This window comes from Larus michahellis, chromosome 1, assembly GCF_964199755.1.
Source record: "Larus michahellis chromosome 1, bLarMic1.1, whole genome shotgun sequence".
Taxonomy (NCBI): Eukaryota; Metazoa; Chordata; class Aves; order Charadriiformes; family Laridae; genus Larus; species Larus michahellis.
Window position 1 is genome coordinate 207,142,610 of NC_133896.1, and position 24,712 is coordinate 207,167,321.

Genomic DNA, 24,712 nt, shown 5'->3' on the forward strand with positions numbered 1-24,712 from the left:
GCTCAATAGCATCAGTCTACAAATCACACTTATGCTTCCTGTTCCTCTTTCCCCAGCTTCCACTCTTAGCCTTCCCTCCAGGGTATATGTCTTTGAAAGTATAGGCGAGTTTTTTTTTCTCATGTTTTTGGGTTTAGGAGCTGGATTTAAGCCTGGAAATGTAGATTAGAAAGGACCCCTGAGATCACTGGAAACAGTCCCTTGCTATCACAGGTAGCCCACACCATATAATAGACAAATAAACCTCTTTATTCAAGGCTATTTAAAGTGCTTACTTCTCCAGCAGTTAGTAAATCCACCCCAAGGTCAGTGGGCTAAAGGATGAAAAAGTTTGTTTAAAAAATGAAAATTCTTGGCCAAAAAATATTTCTGATACAAAAAGTTCATGAAAAAGACAGCTTGACTTCCAGATTAACTGCAATCTTTTCAAATATCCTCAATTAAAATGGTGTTTGAAAGGTTATCCACTTTCTCTTTAGTCTTTGTAACTCAGCTGATAACATTACAACCCATATGACCACAACAAAATGTATTATCTCATACAACATCTGTATTATTCAGCATACTCCAGAGGAAGGTTTCAGGTTACTGTAATAGAACTAATTGCATTTTGAGAAAAGAGTGTGTAACCTCATAAAAACATACCCATTCCATTTTTTTTCACTACTTTACTGTCTGTATTAGAAACCTGTTAAACTGTATCCTTCATAAATAAAGAACAGACTTGATAGCTCTTATATGTATTAAAGTCATAAGTAAAAATTAGTCTCAATACTATTAAAAGATAAGAAACTGTATAATTGCAAATTAACTTGAATATATTATTTTCTTTATAAAACCTTAAAAATATATTATAAAATAATAAAAAATAAAATAAAATTACAATAAATCAAAGGCTTTAACAAAGAAGTTAATTTATGTGAATCCTGTTCTCACAAGTTTCTTCATATTCTTCTATTTATGTATCAGTTCTTTAATTCAAAACCTTAGTAGCAATGCTATTTAATCATATTTTCTTGTGAAAGCCAGCACTACTGAACTACCAATGAAAATTAAACCAAAATTTGTTTTAGAAGTATATAAATCTAAATCGATAATGTTGTTTCAGCAGAGATGGTCTACAAATATAACACAAGATTTACAGGGAAATATAATATTTCTTACTAGAATAATTATATATTAAAAAATAAAACCTGGAGGCACACATTCCCTTCAGATATGAAGTAGAAACAGAAGATCTCAAGGCAATGCCAGAACAGCTCCCCAGATTTAGAGCAGAACACTGATCCCTCCCTAGAAGAAATAAGTGGTGGATACTAATGGGGCAGAGAAAATGTTAATCGGAGACAAGGAATAAGGAGGTAGTGCTGTTTTGGTGAAAGAGAGAGATAAAGGGTGATTTACTAACCATGGAAGATGAAGAAGTTAAAGAGAGCATGGAGTTTATAATGGCATATTTTTAGTACATGCCTTTTGGTATCCTGGGAAATTCTGATTTTTAGTTGCCAGGCAAGTTTTTTTTTAAAATTTGTTGTGTGGCTATCCCTTGAGCAGGAAGACCAATACCTCAAAATTCAGTGATTTCTTTGCAAGAAATATTGCCCATGCTTATACGAATGAATATTTCCTTTGCCTGTGTGAGCATGGCAATTGCCCTGTTCCAGCCACACCATTAGGAGGAGGGCGCACCTGGTGCCGGCAGCTCTCGCCTGCCTGCAGGCACAAGCACCGCTTTCAGTAATTTGGAATCTAGGTGTTGGTTCCAGCTCAGTCCACACAATCACCTGCCATTTTCTTACTCCCTTTAATAAGTTTATGGTCCTATTTCCTAATTACTGTACTATGGTGGAGTACCGTACAACTCCCTAGTGTCTGGTTACTGTTTTCGTGTGCAGTTATAGCCCATATCATTATTAACTGACACAGACTGGCCCAGGTAGGAATCCAACTCCCTAAACACATACTTAGTGCATTTTAGCTGCTGTAGGGTACCCAAGTCACACATTCAGGTACGAAACAGAACTTCTGGGAGATCAGCGCTTCCCAAAGCCCCACAGAGCCTACACTGTCTCTAGGCATCTATGTTTGGGTGGTTGAATCCTGCCCCGACAAGCTGCAGTTTTTGCTAAAGGTTTCCCAAGGGTCAAATACCTTATTTGAACCATTTGCCATTGTATCAGACTTTTCAGTTGAGCAGAGTAATGATTCAGCTTTGTTGACTCTATGGTAGGACTGAGCCTGAAAAGTCATGGCTCAATTCAGCTGCTTGAACAGGTATCTAGTACCATTAAGGTGCCTGAAGGTTTCCAGTTGGCCGCCAAATCCCAGTCTAGAATTGTAGAACCATGGAATAGTTTGGGTTGGAAGGGACCTTTAAAGGTCATCTAGTCCAATTCTTCTCCAATAAGCAGGGACCTCTTCAACCAGATCAGGTTGCCCAGAGCCCCACCCAACCTGACCTTGAATGTCTCCAGGGATGGGGAATCCACGACCTCCCTGGGCAACCTGTGACAGTGTTTCACAGCCCTCGTGGTAAAAAATTTCTTCCTTATACCTAGTCTAAATCTACCATCTTTTAGTTTAAAATCATTACCCCTTGTCCTATCGCTACAGGCCCTGCCAAAAAGTTTGTCCCCATCTTTCCCGTAGGCCCCCTTTAAGTACTAAAAGGCCACAACAAGGTCTCCCTGAAGCCTTCTCTTCTCCAGGCTGAACAACCACAACTCTCTCAGCCTGTCCTTACAGAAGAGGTGTTCCAGCACTCTGATCATTTTTGTGGCCCTCCTCTGGACCCACTCCAACAGGCCCATGTCTTTCCTGTGTGGAGGGCCCCAGAGCCGGACGCAGTACTCCAGGTGGGGTCTCACCAGAACAGAGTTGAGGGGCAGAATCACCTCCCTCGACCTACTGGCCGCATGTGGCCACATGGTCTAGAAGTCACATGTCCCCTCTAAATCCGGGGTCACAGCCACCAGGCTTGTGTCAATGTCTCAGGTGCACTAGACTTTCTCAAAAGGACAACAAATCACTGTTTAGGCAGCTCAATTGCAGCCTGAGTGTTTTCACGTGGTGTCAGGTTTTCACGTGGTGTCAGGCTTGTGCTCTCTTCATAGTCAATGGTATTGGTCAAAATGTTTGGTAAGCTCCTGAGAGCTGTACAAATCATCCTAAATTTATCTCCTACATGTGGTCAGATGAAATGCTCTCTAGATGCCATCTGAATTATATTGATTAGATTTCTGTTGATATAATCCAAACTTACACAGTTAACTCATGTGCAGCCACCGATGTTGTGAACACTTAGGAAAGAGGAATCCCTGCTGGTATTGTGCAAGATCACCATGATGCAGCAGTATTGATGATTCTTGTGATGCTCTGTGTAGCGTCACTTTGTCCTACTGATGTGATGAGGACAGGCAGTGACCTCCCTGGGTTAAAACATAGGTCACATTATTGCGGTCTGGATAAAACCAATTCTAGGACGAGAAAAGAAGTCACGAGGTAAACCAGCATCCACCAACTCTAACCAATGTCAAAGATAAGCATTAGGAAACCATAACCAGAAGCTGCTTATACAGCTTCTTCTTTTCCCAGACCTCAAAGCCAGCTATAGGCATATTTGTGAAACATCGATTGCGAAAAAAAACGTGTTCAGGCCTCTCTTCCATGAACAGGGGGAACTGGATGCTGTGTTGTGTGGGTGGTCAAGTTGCAAAACCCTAAAAGTCCTTTGAGTGACATAGGCCTCCATCATCTGTCACTCCAATGTCTTCTGAGAAAACACTAATGTAGCTTGAGCTGTTGGCTGAAACTAGACACATAGACTAAATTAGTTGTTTAATCTTCTCTACATTCAATAAAGACTGAGAGAGGATGTACAGAGGCCAGTTCATCCTATTCTAAGATAGCTGGTTGAATCACTCTCCGCAGATAAGTATTTGTCAATTTTCTATAGAGGAATGCTTAACTAATTAATGTATAAAGTTAGGTGCAACTAATCTTAACCTGGCTGCTCTCATTTTCTCTGTCCTTCAACTGCTACACAGCAGACAACTGTGGGGATCAGATGGTGAACGATGGTGGGAAAAAAGATAACCACTTCTCCCAGCTCACATCAAGTCTTCTCATAGTGCTGCCTTTATTTTTTACAAAAATATATTCATATCAGGCAAAGCATGTTTTCCAAAAAGGTGTTCTAGTGCCTAGTGGAAAATATGCGTGGTGCAAAAGCCACTGAACAGGGGTTTGTCTTTTGTGACCTACGCCACATACATGGCATAGGTCAGATGATAGTACTGTGGTCATTCCTTCTAGCTTTGAAATCTTTGAGACAAACAAATATATCCATTTAAAAACATAAAACAGATGTCAAAAAAAAAGACATTCTGTACTTCTGGATAAACACACATACGATTTCCAGCATCAGTTCAGCCGAGCTCCTCATCTCAGAAAATTTGTTGTCACAGTTTGTACCTCAGTTACAGAACTGCGTGGGATCCAGGGTCTCTTATCTTACAATGCAATGATAATAAAAACAAACTAAGGGAAGGTATTTTTTGTTTTGCTTTTGGTGTGGGGGTTTTTCTTGTGTTATTTTTTTCATTTTTTTTTTATGGTAGCTGAGAAATGCCATTAACAAACAAGTTTAACTAACAAGGCTACATTGTGAAATTTGGGCTAAAAAATTCATCGTTAATGCCTCCAGCTGGCAAAAGGTTGGCTGCAAGTGACAGCAAAAAAGCCAAAAACACAGAAGAAAGGATTTCCTGAAAAAGCCACAGTCCAACATGAGGGTGTTGCGTGCAACTGTTTGTAAACATTGAGTACGTGCTGTCAGAGCTCCTCTGAGGTGCCAAACACCTTCAGCTCCCATTGCCACAGTGGAAGAGGAAGGTGCTTGTCCAGCACGGGGTGGAATCCCATAATTTGTCACAGCTTGTGTGACTCTTGAAACTTCCTTTATTCTGAATTACTTAAGACAGGAAATAATCATATCCCCTGTGGCTAATGTGGTTAAACTGAAGAAACTTTTTATGATGAAATGGCAGATAGATGATAGATAGATAGATAGATAGATAGATAGATAGATAGATAGATAGACAGAAAGAAAGAAAGAAAGAAAGAAAGAAAGAAAGAAAGAAAGAAAGAAAGAAAGAATGAATCAATCATAGAATCATAGAATTGTTAGGGTTGGAAGGGACCTTAAAGATCATCTAGTTCCAATCCCCCTGCCATGGGCAGGGACATCTCCCACTAGATCAGGTTGCTCAGAGCCCCATCCAGCCTGGCCTCAAAAACTTCCAGGGATGAGGCTTCCACCACCTCCCTGGGCAACCTGTTCCAGTGTCTCACCACCCTCATGGTGAAGAACTTCTTCCTAACGTCCAGTCTGAATCATCCCATCTCTAGTTTTAACCCATTCCCTCTAGTCCTACCGTTACCCAACATCCTAAAAAGTCCCTCACCAGCTTTCTTGTAGGCCCCCTTAAGATACTGGTAGGCCACTATAAGGTCTCCTTGGAACCTTCTTTTATCCAGACTGAACAACACCAGCTCTCTCAGTATCCTCACAGGAGAGGTGCTCCAGCCCTCTGATCATCCTCGTGGCCCTTCTCTGGGCACTTTCCAGCACGTCCATATCTCTCTTGTAGTAGGGGCAGATAGATAGATAGATAGATAGATAGATAGATAGATAGATAAGATAAGATAAAATAAGATAAGTGCAGAGATATAGGATTATTCACATTTTTTAGGCTGTATTCATAGGGTAAAATCGTTTTTGTTTATGTATATCCCAGATTCCATGAGTATAATTTAAAGGAAACGTACTTTTTTAAAGAGTTGCAGGGAAGAGGTGGGAAGTGATTTGGGTTTTTCATCCATTTTCCAAAACACCCAGTCTCACTTCATGCATAAATTTAAAAAATAAAACTTTCTGCTCACAGTGATTTCTCCCAAAGTTTTAATTTTTTTGGATGGTATTCATATCTGGCTCATCGCTCCCATTTTCCAGGCTGGGAATGGTTGAGTCCTTGTACATTTAGTGGCCCTATTTCACACAGCTGGATTGGTAAAACTTAAAAGGTTTTGCATTTGTCCACCACTTCATCTGGTGTGAAATTGCTCAGGTTCATTAAAATTCAGTGTAAAATAACTGAAACTGAGTGCCAGTTTGGAAATGGTAGCCAAGCAGTTTAGGAGTATTCAAATACTAACTGACTTCAGATGTCTGTGAAATCGGATGGGTTTAATTAAGCTTTATTGTGTTACCCAGCACAGCATTATAGGATGTGTGGAGAGCATGATAAACTCTGAGTCACTCTGCAGCTGGCTCTACAAAGCACCCCACAACTGTATGAACTGGGACGAGAGAGAGGATGCACACGGAGCAGAAAGCAGACTGCTCTCATACCGGGACAGAGAAGAGAGTGAGAATGAAGGATCTTTCATTTTTGCTTTTAACGTGTGCAGCTGTTTCTAGCGCTCTTCCCGCCCACCCAGAGAAAGAAAACAAAGAAGAAGACGCAAAGCTTGTACAGGTAACTACATTGTCCATATCTGAGATCTATTGAGTCCTCTCTTTTTAGATATAATCTGCATGTTCCATTAGCGTTTTGCTGTCTTTCCGACACAATGTTATTACACAGAACTCTGTTGCCCAGACTTTGCCAAAGTAAGATAAATCTCTAAAAAATGGAAATGTCAAGTAAATAAGAGTCAGGGACAATATGGTCTGTTTCTGTTTAGCTCCGATTCTCAGGAAAACATCTGTTGTGCTCCAAAATCACAGGCAGATGGTTTTGCCAGCAAAGAACACAAAAAATGTCAGTCCTAAGGTATTTGTTTAAGAAACAGATCAAAAAGTGAAATGTGTTTCCTTTATTTTTTCACTAGGACTATTTAAATAAATTCTATGCTGTTGAGCCAGATCCAAATCAACTTGGATGGAAAATAAATGCTGAAACCACAGCTGAAAAACTTCGGAAAATGCAACAGTTTTTTGGTTTGAAAGTGACTGGAAAACCAGACTCTGAGACGCTGGAAATGATGAAGAAACCCAGGTGTGGAGTTCCTGATGTGGGTCTCTACGGTGTTACTCTGCCAGGATGGAAAAAAAACAAGCTGACATACAGGTAGTATTTCAATGCTTACTTCTGGAGTTCAAATTTTGGTTTTGTGAATATACACGTTCGTTATATGTAAATATAACTTCTATAGCAATTGTTTGCAGCTGGGAATACAAAGAAGTTTCTCTTTCCCCAGCTCTTAGCTAAGCGTATTCCTGAGAGGAATTTCTGAGAGTCAAGCTGGGTATTTTACATTTTCTGAGTCTACCATAGTATTTTTCCTGTCATGTATCACTCCTGACAAATATTCTGTGAGCCAAACTGAAATATCAATTGTACCCTGTACACACCCCCTTATCTTCAAAATTTCCTGAGACTGACAGTTTAGTAGTCACAGAAACCTGAGGAGATGATTTTCCTCATGCTCAAGAGACAACCTCCTGGCTATGGGCCATTTTGAGAAAAACTGATACTGTGTATACAATTTTTATTACAAAAAAGACATGTTGGACAGATATTCCTCAAACTCACGCAGTCCAAGATGAATTTGGGGAGCTATTAGATCACAAGTTAAATTGCTTCTTATATACCTCTGTTCATCATCTTAACAATTTTAGAGAATTTTTTTCTGCAAACCCTAAGTGTTGTTACTTGAACCCTCCTAACTGTAGAATTGTGAACCACACACCAGACATGAGCAAAGAGGATGTGGATAAAGCAATCCAGAAGGCATTTAAAGTGTGGAGCACTGTCACCCCGCTGATTTTTACTCGTATTCATGAGGGAATAGCAGATATAATGATTGCTTTTGGGACCAAAGGTAATATGCTGACTGCATACCAATGGTAAGATTAATCTAAAGATTTTCCAATAATGATGACAAAAACTCAACATTGTTTCAACATCATATTATTTAGCTCATGGACATTGCCCTCGTTATTTTGATGGCCCCTTTGGTGTCCTTGCTCATGCCTTTCCACCTGGCAATGGTTTTGGTGGTGATGTGCACTTCGATGAGGATGAAGACTGGACCACAGGCTCAGCTGGTAGGTGAAAAAAGGTTTCCGAAGAGTCATGGAGATGGGTAAATTCCTTTCTGATTTTATTTAGGTGAAGGAATAGACTGAGACGAAACACAGCATTAACCATAAGTGCAGTTTAAGGATATTACAGGCCATCCTCCAACTTGGATACTTAGAATGACACTGACATAAAATGACTCTGACCTACTCTAGTTCTTATTTGACACCAGCAAAGATACCAATGGGACAACCCTTTTTTAGATACAAATGCTACAGATGCGAGCCACTCTTACCTGGGGGCTGGTAGAGCCCATGCCCGCCATGGTTTTACAACCCGTTGTAAAAGCTTTCTGACTTTTTCCATTCTGGTGCACACACTGGCACCAAGCCTGGCACTACCACACACAGCAGCCCTCAAAGGAGATGCCCACCACCTAAAAAACATTACAGCCACCAGTCATAATGAAGAATCTTCACTAATAGTACCAAGATAGGTCCAGCTATAGGCTGTTATAACTTTACTGTGCATTCAAGACAGAATGAGCTTATACATGAAAGTGTTCTCCAAGCAATTTCAGCTGCCTGCCAGCAGTCGAGAGTCTGAACGTGCCGTTCAGGCCACCCAGGAGCTAAGATGCGGTGTGTAGAGCTGACTATAGATGTGTGCCACCAGGCCAGTAGAGAGGAACACCGAGCGCTCAATCATCTAGCTGGTACCTGTCTGCTCCCCTCAACCCCCAGGCTGGCCATGCAGCATATACGACCTCCGACAGATCCACAAGTATACAGGCACATTGCCCTGTTAGATCCTTTTCCAATCCAGTTTTTGGGATGGAAAACTGCAGAGGATAACTGTAGTAGGAGAATTGAGGTCACACTGCAGGAAAAGCATGGGGGTAACAAACAAGAAGAGTACTGTACAAGGTGGAGAGATGTGGGTTTACTGTGGTGGAAAGAAAATGAAGGATGAGGGGTGGACATGTCATGCTAATAAAATGTAATGTTTCCCCCTTATTGAGACTGAATGGGTCAACCCCGGTTTTGCTGCTGTTCCTCAACAGCATGGCTCCAGCAACCAGGATTGCAGAACTCGTTGGAGAGCTCGGAGGACTCGTGAGAGGGGAGGACCGGAAATACATGTGGAAAAATTGAGACTTTGTTTGTTTTTTTGAGAAATGGAAATCTTGTCTTCAGCCAGCCTTTCTTGGGCAATCGATGACCAGTCCTCTGCTCTGCCACAGACTTGTGATCTTCACTAAGTCTGTTGATATTGCTGGCTCTAGTCTGCAGGGCAGACAATCATTCTTTCCTAATTCAGAAAGGCGTATTACATGGACGGATGCATGTTAAAGGAAATCCCATTTTTATCTATTTACTGTGTTAACATGTTTCACTGGGAATAAGCATCCATAATCATAATATTGCAAACTGATATTTTATTTGACAAGGCTATAAAGAACCCATACACTTGAAAGACTTAATGATAAGAAGTTAAATCACTCTGCTGACTTTATGTTTTTCCTTGTCTATTCATGATCTCATCTTTCTTTCTCAGGTTTATAGGAGGGAAGGTGACACACAGAGTGACACTTTGATACCTCAAGTGAACACAGAGTGCATCGTCTTATCCTTGCCCTGGAGAGCTGTTAGTTTGATCTGACTCACTATCCAATCTGTTCTAGCTCAGCCAGGAAACCCTGCCAGGACATTCCTCAGAGCTGCACCCACATTCACCCCAGACATCTACTCATGCCACACACATACTTTCAGGAGCTAACAGAAAGAACAGCAGGAAAGAGGGCCAAAAGTCACTCCCTTCTAGTGGGGGAAGAGCACAACCTTATCCTACATATAATATAAGTTTACTATGTGTTTACTATATGTTTATATGCATACTGTAATGAATTTCAATATATTATATGAAAACCATCACTGATCAACGGCCCTGCTGTGTTCATAGTGTATCAGCCATTTGCAGACCAGAATTAGAATGATCTCTTTATCCATTTTTTAAGGGTTCAACTTGTTCCTTGTTGCTGCTCATGAGTTTGGCCATGCCCTGGGCCTCTCCCATTCTAATGATCAGACGGCCTTGATGTTCCCCAATTACGCCTACGTTAGCCCCAGTGAATTTCCCCTCTCTCCAGATGATATAAGGGGCATTCAGTCCATTTATGGTGAGTAAAATCAATGGCTTAAAAAAAGAAGTAAACAGGAGAGAAATAATCTCCTTCACAAAGTTTCACCATAAAAATCATTGTGTTCTCATAATATCAAAAATGCATTTATATGTGAAAACCTTAATGTTTCTACAAATTTGTTGTATCCTTTCTAAAATGTGCCCCTTAGGATCTCGACCAAATGCCCCAGATAAAAGGCCAGCCACCCCTACCTCACCTAAAACCTGTAGCTCCCAGATGTCTTTCGATGCTGTAACTACACTCCGACAAGAAGTCATTTTTCTAAAGGGCAGGTAAATATTGATAGGACATCTCTGTCTGTGAGTTTCATTTTTTCGTTATTTCTACAAAGACTGAATATTTCGGTGGTTTGCGTGATTATGTGATTTATAATGAGGCAAATGGATAGATTTCAGTTCATGGAAACAAAACTATTAGTAGATATGAGTTATGTTAATATTTTTCAGGATCCCCTGAAAAAACATGCTTCATTTTTTTCACAAAAACATTTTAGTCCCAATACAGCTTCATTTCCAAATGTATAGACGGTCACACCAAGCAGTGACATGAATAAATGCTGCAACCATTTCCTAAGAAATTAGTATTTTCTACCACATAGTTGGATCAATCTCTTCTCCAGTCACTTATGCAAGCACAAAGTTGCCCAGGTATACAGAGAATAAATTACAGTCAGGCTCATCTGAGACTCTATAACTCTCTTACTATATGGTATAGGAACAACCAGAATTTTTCAGCTACTTGTAACTGATGCCAGTAATTAATCAGTACCAATGGGAAGGGTAATTCCAAAAAGAAGCCAGAATTAAAAAAGCCTCAGTTCCCACCGAGGGGAGTGTTTTCCTTTCTGACACATCAACCCAGGTAACTCCACTGACAAGAAAGAGCTTGTTAGTTACAATGTTGTTGACATTCTTTTGTATATATAGAAATATCTGTGGTTTACTATTTACTACAAAAGCTGTTTCATATTTAATTCAGACACTTATGGCGAGTCTATCCCGATAACTCAGAAGTTGAACTTGAATTAATTTCTACCTTCTGGCCAGCACTACCACCTGGTATTCAAGCTGTGTATGAGAACACAAAAGATCAGATCCTGTTCTTCAAAGGTGAAGTATGATATTTTCTTTAAATTTTTCTTACCTTTAATTTTGTGGGAAGATGTGGAAAGGAAGGGTAGCTATACGTACATAAAATTCACTTTTCAAGTGAATAAAAAAACCCTCAGAATGTTTAATCTAGTTTTCCTACAACCTACATTAAGGGAGTGTATTTTTTCTTTTAGTGTCTCAAAATCACTGGCGAAACTAAATTTTTTATTTTTTTTTAACAGGCAATAAATTCTGGGTTATCAGCGGATATCAGGTGTTGCTTGGTTATCCAAAGAATATCAACACACTGGGCTTCCCTAAAGGTGTCAAGAAAATTGATGCAGCTGTTTGTAATAAAAATACAGGGAAGACAGACTTTTTCATAGGTGACAAGTACTGGAGGTAAGAAAAATTGACAAATGTGGTTTTTTATGATTGACTCCAATATAATCTGGATGCAATTGACTCCTGCACAGGGAGAAGAATATAGCTTCGACTTTTTAGTGCTGGGGGGTGTCCTGAAGTGGGCATTCAAGATATGGACCCATTTTGATGCATTATACCCGGAAGATGGAAAAATTCCAGCATGTAGAGAATTTTTACACATACAATAGACAAAAGCATCTCTAGAAAATAAAGATCTGAAAGCTGATCTACTTCAGCAGAAGGCTGGCTGGGATGGCTTGTGCAGGATTTCTGATTTCTGAAAAGTCCTGGATTACTTTATCTCTTTTAGAGAGGTAGAAGTGATATTCCATTTTCCTTTCTTTGGCTGGGTAGCATTGGATTTGCAACGTGCTTCTTTTAAATCTTGTTCCCAAGCTGGCATGAATGATTCCTGATACCCAAACAGCGGACAAACAGAAACAAAAAGTCAGCTTTGGGAAGCTGGTAGATTCCTAATGTGGGCAAGAAGAACTGCTGCAGAAGTCTTCTGCTGGCAACCAGGAGCATGCACGGGTCAAACAGACTTTATCGTAACTAATTGTGGGGTTCCTCAGTGAGGCATACAGTGTCAGCTGGATTTCCAGCTGCATGCCATTTCCTGTCCTTTGTTTTTGATAGTTTTGGAAAGAATAATTACAATATCTTGCATTGCTATTTTACTGCCTTGGTCACAAGACAAGGGCATGTAAGAAAACCACATCACGGATTTCTTATCTAGTAGCTCAGTCTCTCAGTCTCACGTCCATGTGAAAAGTATTTCTTGTATCCAAGGAGAAGTAAAACAAAGGCTTGTTTATTTCTTTGCTTTTTGCCTGAGAGGGTTCTTCAAATCTTCTAAAACATTTTACACCCTCCTTTCAGCCCCCAGATTCAGCCCCATCTTATAAAAATCAGCCTGGCTCGGTTAAGAACAACTTGATTGTATTAGAAATATGTCAGCTTCCTTTCCTCCATCTAAATCTGTCAACTGGTAGAGGACTGCGTACGATATTATACCAAAGTCTAAGAGGAGTTTACAATAAATACGCATAGTCACTATAGCAGGATTCATGCAATAAACGTGCAGTTGCTATAGCGGGAATCAGCCTGGCCAGTTTCCATGCACTGCCTGTCGCACTGCTATCGTTAGAGGAGGTAAATCCCACCCCCGCTGTCAAAAATGTGTGTCTTCCTTCAATTTGCCTTACTCCAGATGCTTCTTTGGAGCTGTGCCTGCCTTTGTCAGCAAACAAGTAGCCACCTCGTGGCCAGCATCTTGCAGACATTTGTGCGAGTGGATAACTTTACTCTCTGGAACCCCAGTGAAATCAGTCAAACTACAGGTGGTGGACGCCTTTCAGCAGACACTTAATTCTTTACAGAATTGATGTCTAAGCCCTGTAAAATTACATGTCTCGCTTCATATGATTTAGGTATGATGAAAACAGCCAGTCCATGGAGAAGGGTTATCCCAGACAGACGGTCAATGACTTTCCAGGAATTAGCCAGAAGGTTGACGCTGTTTTCCAACAGAAAGGTAAATGAAACGAGCTTTTAAGTCAAATTGGTTTACTTGTAAAGAACATAAGTTCTGTAGTTATGATGAACGTCATTATTGCTATATCCTACAAAAGACAGAACTGAAGAAATGCTCTGTGTGTTCCCTGCTTTGTCAGAATGAAGCTATTTCTTGTATCCATAACATAATGCTTTACTTTTTTACTTCCAGGTTTCTTCTACTTCTTCCACGGATCGAAGCAGTGGGAATTTGACCCTACTGCTAAAAAAGTTCTCCGCGAAATAAAGAGTAACAGCTGGTTTAACTGTTAATATCATTAGACTGTCTTACACACAGCAAGGTTGTTCATATATACACTACTATACAGAAGAGGCAACAGGACTAGTTTTCATATATGTCTACTATTTCAATAAATCAGCATGTCAGCTCTAATTGTATCTCCAAAGGCTAGAATAAAGCTGCATTTTTTCCCCTGATTAAGTGCAAAATGTCCAACAAAATTTATTATTTTATACTCCAGATGGGTTTTCAAATATTTTGGTAATAAATGTTTTCAGGTTGATGTCAACTATTTTCTACTTCAGCTGTTCTATATTTCTGAGGTGTGAAAGACTTCATGCTAACATGCTAATATTCTTCCAACATAGGATATTTGTATTTAGCTTCTTTTATCTTCAAATGTCTTCAAGAGCCAGGCTTTTCATTAATCACTTCTTTTTCTGTCCTCTCTCCTGTCTTCTCCTCCTGCTCTTTGACTTTTGTAGCCTTGTCCCTTTCACATCATATAATTATTTTGCCACCGAAATCACCCTCCTGTCTAAACACATTATCTCACCCTGATCTTTCTTTCCAGTGTTACAGTTAGCATTTCATCAGCAGCCATTTTTTGTGAATCTAGGTATGACAGCCTTCACAAATCAGCCCTGTCCTATGCAAGAAATAGATTCATTTACCACGTTGTGGAGCACAACTTTTGCTCCACTACTGCAAAGCATGTGCTTCAAGTGCACATATGTCAGATTTATCACATGCTGCCATCGCACACGGAGCAAGCTCCTCACAAAATCAGGCAAAATCTATAAAGTCACAGCCACATCCTCTCCAAGTATTTCCTTTACATTTAATTCTGGAACCAGGCCCAGAACACACTGCCAAATGGCCGGCCATACTGCATGCACAGCTAGGTGTATCTGAGAACATGGTCTCATTAGTATTGGCTTGTCCTCCTGCTCCCTAGTTCTCATATATCTGGCTGGTTTACACACCTGTTGCGTGTTTGAGTAAAAAGTTTCTTTTTGCAGTGTGTTTTCACACTACCAGGTACAACAATGCAATGATTCCTGAACCTTACCTACCTGCTTTGGTGCAAACACATTCCTACTATTGCAATGAGAACCCCACTAGCTTGGTTCCCACCAGGAACACAAAAATAGAGTCTCAGATATGCAGATCTACAAAACCAACCGTGGTGAACACCATCATGCTCTAGATCCCCAAGAAAATTTAAGCTTTGTGAGGTGAAATGGTAGACATTTTGTTGAGATTCATCTGACGACTTTAGTTTTCTGTCTATCTACATACTACTCTACATGAGTTAGGGAAGATCCCTGTACCGAAAGAAGAGGGAGAAGTTTTCCACGTTACTCATCTCATCATCTCATCTCATCTCATCCAAAGACTGTGCCAGGGCAAACCAGTACCTTCAGCCCTGGAGAAAACATCTGTTTGCGGAGGAAGGCTAGCCAACTAGCTTAGAGTAGCTAACTTTCAGACAGCTAAAGTTCGGTTAAATTAATCGTGGTTTTGCTGGGTATCTTTCAGTTTTTATGTGATCAAAAATAGAAGTACATCCTACTTTTGTGCTCTCTGATCACTTTTTGGCAAGTTACACCAGCAGCTTTTTATATCACCACAAGCCAGTGATAAAGTTGTCTGAAGGCACCTGCTTGGACTGACACTGCCTATGGAGTGACCATGATACCCCATGAGACAAGAGCAGACCATGCTGGAGGCAGGTGAGATGGAGACAGTTCCTTACCTGTTTCTGTATTTCCAGCCTCCTTAAACTCTTCACCAGCGTTCAATTCAATTAATGACTGTGTAGAAAGCACAGTTTAACAGCACAATCGCAGAAGCTGCCAAGTTACACCCAAGTGTTTATACTCAGAGTCAAGATGACTCTTTCACACACACTCTGCTCAGTGTGTAATACAATTGTAATTTTAGTTGCAAGAAAAGTTCAACCATTGAGTCATCAAGATTATTCAGTTCTTTGTAATACATGGGCAAGTTCCTCTGTCTTCTGATACATAAACAAACATCATAGGTGCTCTGTCCTCCTTCTTTTCCCAGGTGAAATATTATTTCACAATTCATATAAATACCTTGTCTTAAGGAAAGTTAATCTTTAACAGTGAAATGCTGTTAATGAAGTTTTCTGACTGGCAGCTTTGGCATTCTGTTAAATAAGCGAGGGTTGCGTGTTCACGGGTCACCTGCAAAGATAAATAAAGCAATGAGTGCTGCTTTGCCTTTATTTGCGAAGAAGGCCTGAAAAGCCACTCCCAACACAAAAAGACTTGACTTTTGATTAGTGATAACAGCTTGGTCACTCAGTTTTCCCTCTTCACTGGTCATTTCTTTGGAGGACTAGGGACCAGTATAGGAGTGTCACAGCAGCAAACCAGTAAGTGATGAGCGCTTAGATAGTGGTGGTTCTTTCCATTCCTCTCTGTCAGGAGCCTGGCTAACATGGGATTATGTCTTGCACCTCACCATATCATCCCACAGCCCTAGAGAGCTCCCAATGCCACCTCCCCAGCACTCTCTCTGCCACCTATAGCTCCTCATAATGCATGTCCCCATACTACATTTAGGTTACCAACTGAGTAAAGCCGTGCAGACCCCACAGCCCAGACAAGGGATGAGTTATCCGTCTTCCCATTAATATGTTTTTTTCTCCTCTAGCCAGCTGCTATTTTCCACAAAACCCGTAAGAACTACAGCATCTCAGCTCAGCTTGTCTGAATTTGGCCAGTACCTTCAGTTACTGTGGGACCAGGTGGACATGCAAACAGATACACAGAAAACAGGATCCCACGAGGTGAAGCTAAAATAATTTTCTCGGTGTTTTTTACTAAACATCCTTCTTGCTTTGCACTGCACATTTCCATTTGGATGTGTAAAGTCATATTCCCCCTACTGTTGACCAGAGGACTTTGGAAGGGCAGACAAGGCAAGGCAGAAAAGACATGTAAAAACAGGGAGAAAGCTAATCCACACTTGTCTTTCCAGTTGTTTCATATCACAAAGAAAAAATGGCCATTTATTTCTCAACCAATTAATGTTTTTTTAACAGCTGTTTTTCAAAAGGATCATAAGACCGTGATGATGAGCCTGGATTAGGAAATGAGGAAATTATGCATCCTAATGTAATGTGCTGCTGAGACACACAAATTACAGCATCCCTGGTAGATTGTCCTGAAAAGTCCTGCTTGCTTCTCTGCCTGCAAGACCCTGGTCTCCCAGCACTGGCACGGAAGTGCTTTAGCTACCAGAGTGGGGCAGGAGCTGCGTAAAATTAATGACTTGGTAGAGCAGACTTTAAAACCCACCTCTTTCCCTTACCCTTTCAGGTGAGCAGCCTATCCCCTGTGCTTTTGGGTGACAGACAGATACCCAGAATTCCTTGAGAAAACTGATACTGACTCTTTCTAAGGGTTTCGTACCTTAAAGGAGTAGAAAAGACAGGTATGGGAGCTTATATGTGGAGAAAGAACTTGTCATTACCTGGACATACATAACCGCTCTTCCTGATAACTTCATGCTTCTTGTTGCTAATTGCCCAAGTCTTGATAACAGAAAGGAAGCTGCAAGGCCAGTATTTCAGCGTTGATAGCCAACACGCTCTTTGACCAGCTCATGAAGTTTGAACCTTTTTGAATACTGAACCTTCAGACATGCCAGGAGCGTACCCAAAGCAGAGCACTGAAGCACAGTACAGCCATTGCAGGCACCGACACAGGACACAAGAAACAAATGCCGATGAACGCACAATGTGCCTGGCTAAAAGAGGGGAGAGCACTTCTCTGAGGGCTACAAACACAGGCAGAGTCCCTTGCAGGGGGAACGCTCTTAATGGCAGCCATCTCAGTGACATTACTGAGCGCACCCTGTACACATACTTTGTAGACAGGCCCTAAAGGTTCGAGATGTGGGTTCTGTCATTCTGGCTGTGAATCAGGGTTTTAAACGGTCTGCCCCCCTTCATTAATTAAATCAGCTTCTTGGGGGGGGGTGGGGGTGGAGGGGGGGATGGTTCTGCTGTAGTTTTTCCTCATGCATCATGTGCTTCATGTGTTTTTATGATCTGTAAGCACTGTGTCTTACTACCTTTCCGTAAGTGAATAGACATAGATGCGTGTGTTTGTGTGCTCCCATAAATGTGCCTTGCCCACGGGTGCATGTGGGTCTGTGCGGCCTCTGTGGGGCTCTGCTGGCCTGTGGGGACTAAAGGAGTACAATATCTCACCAGCAGCATGGAAATGCCTTTTGTCCATTTTATGAACAAATGCTGCTTGTGGGACTGAGGGCAATACAGCCTCCACGTAACTGAGAAACATGAGGTGTTAGACCATCAGATAAAAAGCCAACATGAGCTCTTAAAGACTAGGTACGGGGTGGGTAACTCAGACTTTTGGCAGTGGTGGACCTGGCAGTGCTAGGTTAACAGTTGGGCTTGCTGACCTTGAAGGTCTCTTCCAACCAAAACGATTCTGTGATATATTAAGTGAATAATAAGTGAGCGTCTCTTTGGCCTTGGACTGGTGAGGGTGGTGGTTACTTTTGGAGCAGATGCTGAGGATACAGGAGATTAGCACAGGCTGACAAAGTCAGTGCTGATTCTTGCAACAGGATGGAGTTCTGAAGCCTACACTGCAGGGCACAGCCTGCGAGGGGACAGGGCTGGGCCAGAGGGACACAGCTGCCACCCACGGGTCACAGCCGGTAGCCACAGGTCACAGCTGGAACCCAGCGGTCACAGCCGGTAGCCACAGGTCACAGCTGGAACCCAGTGGTCACAGCTGGAACCTACGGGTCACAGCTGCCACCCAGCGGTCACAGCTGGAACCCACGGGCACAGCTGGAACCCAGTGGTCACAGCTGGAACCTACGGGTCACAGCTGCCACCCAGCGGTCACAGCTGCCCCGGCATCTGCTCCGGCTTATCCCCCCGCAGCTCGGCTCCTCCAGTGCTTCATTCTCATTGTGCGGTCAGGCAGCTCACAGTTTTCCAAATACTCCTTTGCATAAAGCTATGTTAAAGAGGGAAATGTATGCAAGGAGAAGCACTTAGATTTGAAAGTGAAAAATGCTCTGTTAAATCTACGAACAGCGTAATTTAAACTAAGTAAGCTGAGCCACACGTTTGCTGGTGATTCAAAATCATCAAGGAGAAAACATATAGAAAAAGACCGATAGAGTACTAGAAACTATGTCCTGAAGGACTGAGGCCCCTACATTGTCAGCAACTATTACGGAAACTGGTACAGGCTGTTTTACCTTAGATTGAGAAGGTTACACTGAAAAATAAATATGTAAAAGTGAAGGTGTTTTCAAAAAAAAACCCAAAGCTTACAGACATATGGTAAATGTCATTATTAAAAGGAAGAGCTTGGTAATAAAGATGAAAAATATATAGTTTACAAAAAGCACTGCAAAACATTTTTCAAACATGTATGTAGGTATGTATATAACACAAATATACATGTATATTTACCTCTAGCTATGTTTCAGAGTGTCATCATCACTTTTTTAAGCACTTATTTTGATTTTCACCCAAGATTACAGAGGAAGTGATTTATACAATAAGTATATGAACTCTTTTCTTTAAATTGTGGTGTAATTTAGCTTAGGTTATTGTATTTTCCCAAGCAGCTGAACAATGTATTTATCACTTAATACTGCTGCAAACGGGATTATTGTGAACAAACTGGGCTCTTAGTGCAAAAGAAATACACATTGTTTAAGGAAGCAAGAAAAGGTTACACTGGTCTCAGGAGGAGACCAAACTGCTACAGGTTTGGTCTCTCTGCAGCAAAATTCTGCAAGTTGATGAGTGTTTGTTTACAGAGACACGCAGGAACATCACCTGGATGTGTACTTTAACAAGCATAGAATATGGAAGGAGAATGGCTATTATTAAAGATGTCTTTTTCACTTCTAAGAGTGATGAATTCTTTCCTCATTACCAGAATCACAGTGCGGCCGTGTATACCATGAGCTAGAGGACAGGCTTTAATTAGAAAAGAAGGTGCTTGTTCAGGAAAGCCTTAGAGCTCATGCCAAAATTCAAACACATGTTTAAGTAACACTACTTTTGCTATCTTTTGCTCAGTCAGAGTCCTAAGGAAGACATCTGTGCTCATTATGACCATGGAAATGTACTGCCGTAACAAAGTTCACACAAAACGCGATCATTCCTCAAGCACTCGGTTAAGGAAATGTGTGCTCACACCGTTGCATTGAAAATGATCTGAGCGTGAAACAAGAATGAGCCCCACCATCTTCCTTCGCTTGCAGTGCCCTCGACTCTCATCCCCAGAGCTGATTAAAAAAAATAAATTAACTTAACATACGGCAAATAGAAAAGTCTGGCAATGAAAATTGGGCAGTTACTAGCATAAAGAGAATACGGTTTATTTATACTGAAATTAGGTCTTATGCTGAATTGAGGTTCAACTCAGAAAGAAAGGAAATTGTAATTTTGGAGTTTTCTATGATATCAAACATTCAGGTTTTGACAAGCTTAGTTTATTTGCATGAGCTTTCTCTAAGGCAAATAGATATTTTGTCAAAGAAGTTTAAACAATAACTTTAGTCTGTAGAGTGATTACTATTCTGTAGATGATTAATGCTCATCTTTTTTTATTTCAGATACACAGCTCTGAAGAGATAGAAAGGAATGGATGTATATCTGTAAAATTACTTAAGAAAAAGACAAGGATATATCAAAGAGGTTACATGGAAAAAGCATGTGACATATTTGAGAATAGCTGGACCACAACACTAGCACATCCTTGATGATGAGTTCTGTAGATTTCTTTCTTTAGATGTCTAAGTCTGATCTAAAGACTGAGGCAAGGTACCCCCCAGAAGGATGCAACTTATCCTATGACAGGCATCCTGTGAAAAGCATCTTCATCTAGGATGATCAGATGAATCAACATCTGGAAGAACTTATCTTTTTCAATAATTTTCAAAGTAAGCCTATGATTGCATAATCCCAGAAGTATAATTTTTGTTTGAATTATTAACCACTAATTTGCCAACATGTAGGCTTCTAGTGCTATTCGAGGTTTGTTAGGGTATCCTGCATGGACACCAGCTGCAGTTCTTGGAAGTTGAGGGTCTTCTCGGGACTTTAGGCCCTGTATCATGTCTGCCGGGCACGTGGAAATATTTTGGATACCCTGTAGTTAGTGGCACTAAATGCTTGCACTCAGGCAACTGAATTAGTTGACTCAGATGTAACTTAGGTGAATCTGCTGTGCAGGTGTGAGAAATAAATTCCAGTCTGAATGAAATTGGCTCAGGCAGAAGCCTCTGTGAAGCACATTTTTATTCACGTTCTTGCAAGAGTGGGTGACCTAGCAAGTAGGCACACTTTTACTTCTTGAAACACACCTTTTTATTTCCTAATCCCAGATGAATTTTTCCCTCCCCTGTTTCCCATTGGTTAGGTACTCCAGGGTTCAGAGTCTGACTGAGGCGCCTAAAATTTTTCCCAGATGTCTTGCCTCTGTTTACTTCTCTTCATGCTACACCTAAAGGGATTATCTGACTAGTTTATTTCTTCCCTTTTTAGTAAAAAAAATTGCTCAATGTCATTAGCCCTGGTCAAATGTTTGACTACCCTTCTAGACACTAATCCAGTAGGAATCAGTTTGTCCTTTTGTCTGTGTGATAAGAGATGTTCTACAAGCCTTTGCTGGAGCCTCTTTGTCTTAGTCATTCCCCTATCGTGTCACCTCTGATGGAAACGGCTTTTCTCCTCTGCAAAAGCAATGCCTGCCTTTCCTACACAGGCTATCACAAATTGAAATGATCTCATGACATGTTAAGGGCTAAAATTTTCCCGTGGTATGACGTTTCTGACCACCTCCTGCTTCTTTTATCTCGTTGCTATTACACAACGTTGCCGCTAGATGTCAGATGATGAAAGGGCCCCACTAGTGCCCACAAAGCACGAATGGGATTAACAGATGAATTAGAGGGAAGTACTGCACAGGGTAAGAGGAATGGCCAGAAAAAAAGTAACTTTCTTGATATTTAGCTTTTGGCAGTTTTAAATTACTGGTTTTCTGGGAAGAATCACACTGTTGTGACACAAGAATACAGGAAAGCTCCTGAAGCCACCTTCTTCCTTTGGCTTTTACACTGTTTTTAAAGCATCTTTCAAAACAGACCCTGATTCATTACAGGAGCTTTTAAGCATTACCACAATGCTAACACTAAATAACAATAGAAAACTGGGACACAGAGGTTACACAATGCAAATTAAAACCATATAAAGAAAAAAATAAATGATCAGGTCTAGTTTCTTCAGTCATTATAGATTTACCTATATTTACAGCTCAGCTGGCTCAATGACCTTGCCCTTGCTAGATTACACTAACTATGGGGCTTGGTGATGAAATATCATGCTATGCTTACATATATACAAGCAATTTGGCAGACTGGACACTCTAAAGAAAAGGAGATTTGGTACATCCTCTATATCACATCACGGAGTTGATGGATAGTCTCCATAGCAGGTTAGGGGACCTTACACAAAGATCAGAGCCAGGGAGACAGCCCTGGACCACATCCTGGTACCCAACAGGAGGACCGGCCTTGGACTGTGAATCCAGCTCCTCTGTCATTGTGGTCGCAACTTCCAGGACAAGATCTAGAAAGGGGAGGGATGGTGAAAAGGCAATGTTCTGTGTAGAAGTACAGGACAAAAAGGCTTCCCACTTTCATCAGCATACAGGAAAAGCTCTGTATTCTGTGATTACACCAGTATAATCTGGTTGCTCTATCAAAGTTTATAGGAAAAAAAAAAAAGAAAAAAAAAGTGCTTTAGAGAACTTCATTCTCTTCTAGTACCTTGTGTAAAGCGGAATGATGCAAATGAATTGTGATCACAGTAGATAATACTAAAATCAAAGTTGATGTCAGACATATCCCACCCTAACTATGGAGGGAAAGCCATGGGACAGAATGCATAAAATACTGAAATCATAAGTTAATTACTTAGGATGACAAAGGGACCTTAAATTGCATTGGAAGCATGCAGTAACATTATTTCATGGCACTGAACCGCCTTATCCCTTCTGCTGAATGCTCTAAGTGGGTGTGAATCATTGTGCTGGTGCTACTGGGGATGTGACCCTTTGGAAAATTTTACCTTTTCCAAAAGAAGAATGTAAACTCAGAATCCTGACCTCTAACCCTCAGGTGGTAAGAAATACAATCATCTACCCATGACGGAAATACCTATGGGTTTTTTTCATTATTTAGAATTCAATTTATTCACATTGCTGCCCATTAATTTGGACATGCTCTGGGACTCGGCCATCCCACTGATACACTTGTCCTACTTACAAATACCAGTCTCTATTTGGATTTTGTTTGCCAAAGGATGATGTGAAAGGGATCCAAGAATTGTATGGTACGTTCTGTATAACTCTTAAAGAACGATCTGCTTAACATGAAATGAAAAGAATTGCAGCTCATTTCTACCTCTTTTGATGATGTTATAGAGCTAGAAAAAGTAATTCTCCTCTTCAGAGATGGATAAGGTTTACACTCTCTCTGTCATACAATGTGCTAGTCCTGACTCAACAAATATTTCTAGATGTTTTGCACACTTTCTTCATTTTGTACAGTTTCCCAATATGTTGTATAGTTTCATTTCAGAATAGCTGAAACCTGAGTTTCTTTGTTGGCAATAAGTTTTGGAAGCGACAAAACCTGTATGTTTTCTTAAGACTTTGTTGTCTGGCTATGATAAAGGAGATGAACACTGTTTTTCCTCCAGAGAGGTTAAATTATGACTGCACTTAAGTCATAAATTACATTATATCTGGGTGAAGACTCTGCCTTTAAAGGATTGCAATATCTTGACTAAAAAAAGACTCAGAGAGATAATGTTATCTGGTCTGTGGGACAGGTGATCATTCCCCGACACAAGGAGTCCTTTGAACACAAGGCCACAGTTTGATTCGGATTTGCCACCTCCTGAGCAGGGGAGGGTGAAGATGAGTGCATGCTCTTCCTGCGTGAGCATCAATCAAATTAACACTTAGAAAAGTTCAGTCAATGACTGCTTGGATCCATTTCAGCTCAAGTTTGCAGCAGAACTGCCAAACCCTAATTGCTCTGCTGAGCTGGGACAACTTCTCCCTCTTCGCTGGTCTGCCACTTCAGCTACTCCGAAATCAGGGGCCAAGGGGACCAAGAATCTCTTCTGCAGAAAATTTAAAGTTCTTTCAGAAAACAGCCAACCAGCAATCTGCTTAAAGCTATGACACACACTGTTTCTCTTGGGTGTCCCAGACTTAAAGCAGTCAGCACATTTGTACCATTTTGGAGCAATAGTCCACTGAAATCCAGCATACCTCAGCCACACTTCACCACAGCCTACCATGAGCTGGCAGGGAGTCATGCAGGACTTCACTGGACTTGTGCCTTAATAGCACATTGCCAAAAATAATGACTGCCCGCAAAATAATTTGAAAAGCAAAGAAAACGTCCTAAAATAAAATGTAATTTTCATTTTTCATCAGGAACTGAAAAATGCCCCAGATTTCATGAATTGGTTACCATATCCTTTGTGGGCTGTGAGTCATGTCCTAGATCTGTGGCAGGAAGAATTCTTATAAATTAAGTTCTTTATTACCATTCAGTCTCCCAATCTGAGGCTCGTAGGGGAGATGCCACCTACAAAAATGCCTGACAGACCAGAGGTGACATGACTGTAGCTGAAGTAAAGCATGAATCAGTGCTGGGGACTGATCTCCAGCTGTAGATATAAAGAATATGATCAGATCAAAGACAAAACATAGGACTGATATGATGAGGCTACTAGACTGAAGCATGTAAGATGGCATTTCAGACCGAGCCTAAAACCTAAGGCTGCATTTGTAGCAGGAAATAGAATACACTTGGGACCATTCTCTGACTTGGAGGCCAACAGGCATGAAACAGATCATGCCCATGCTATTAAACTCTTTTAATGTCCAAAATGGGTTGGCTACATCCAAGCTGGTTACTGGGAATCATCCCTGACGCATGGCATGTCCTAAATAGTGCCTGGGAACCAGGGTTGGTCCAAAATGAA

The 24,712-nt window shown here is 40.9% G+C and overlaps 1 protein-coding gene across 1 annotated transcript; it reads left to right on the forward strand.

Moving 5' to 3' along the window:
* Positions 1-6,369: 6,369 nt before the first annotated feature.
* On the forward strand, positions 6,370-13,894 carry LOC141737959 (matrix metalloproteinase-27-like). The gene is made up of 10 exons (XM_074572971.1): positions 6,370-6,539; positions 6,895-7,133; positions 7,739-7,887; positions 7,985-8,113; positions 10,105-10,266; positions 10,439-10,562; positions 11,269-11,399; positions 11,624-11,783; positions 13,241-13,344; positions 13,537-13,894. Exons 1-10 carry the CDS (start codon positions 6,378-6,380, stop codon positions 13,635-13,637), a joined length of 1,461 nt encoding a protein of 486 aa, XP_074429072.1. The 5' UTR covers positions 6,370-6,377; the 3' UTR covers positions 13,638-13,894.
* The last annotated feature ends 10,818 nt before the right edge of the window (positions 13,895-24,712 follow it).

Bases quoted from the DNA above. Each gene is read 5' to 3' on its own strand.
- LOC141737959 (XM_074572971.1), top strand. From the start codon at position 6,378: ATGCACACGGAGCAGAAAGCAGACTGCTCTCATACCGGGACAGAGAAG. The intron at 8,114-10,104 runs GTAGGTGAAAAA...CCATTTTTTAAG, and splicing joins CTGGACCACAGGCTCAGCTG to GGTTCAACTTGTTCCTTGTT. The intron at 10,267-10,438 runs GTGAGTAAAATC...TGTGCCCCTTAG, and splicing joins GGGCATTCAGTCCATTTATG to GATCTCGACCAAATGCCCCA.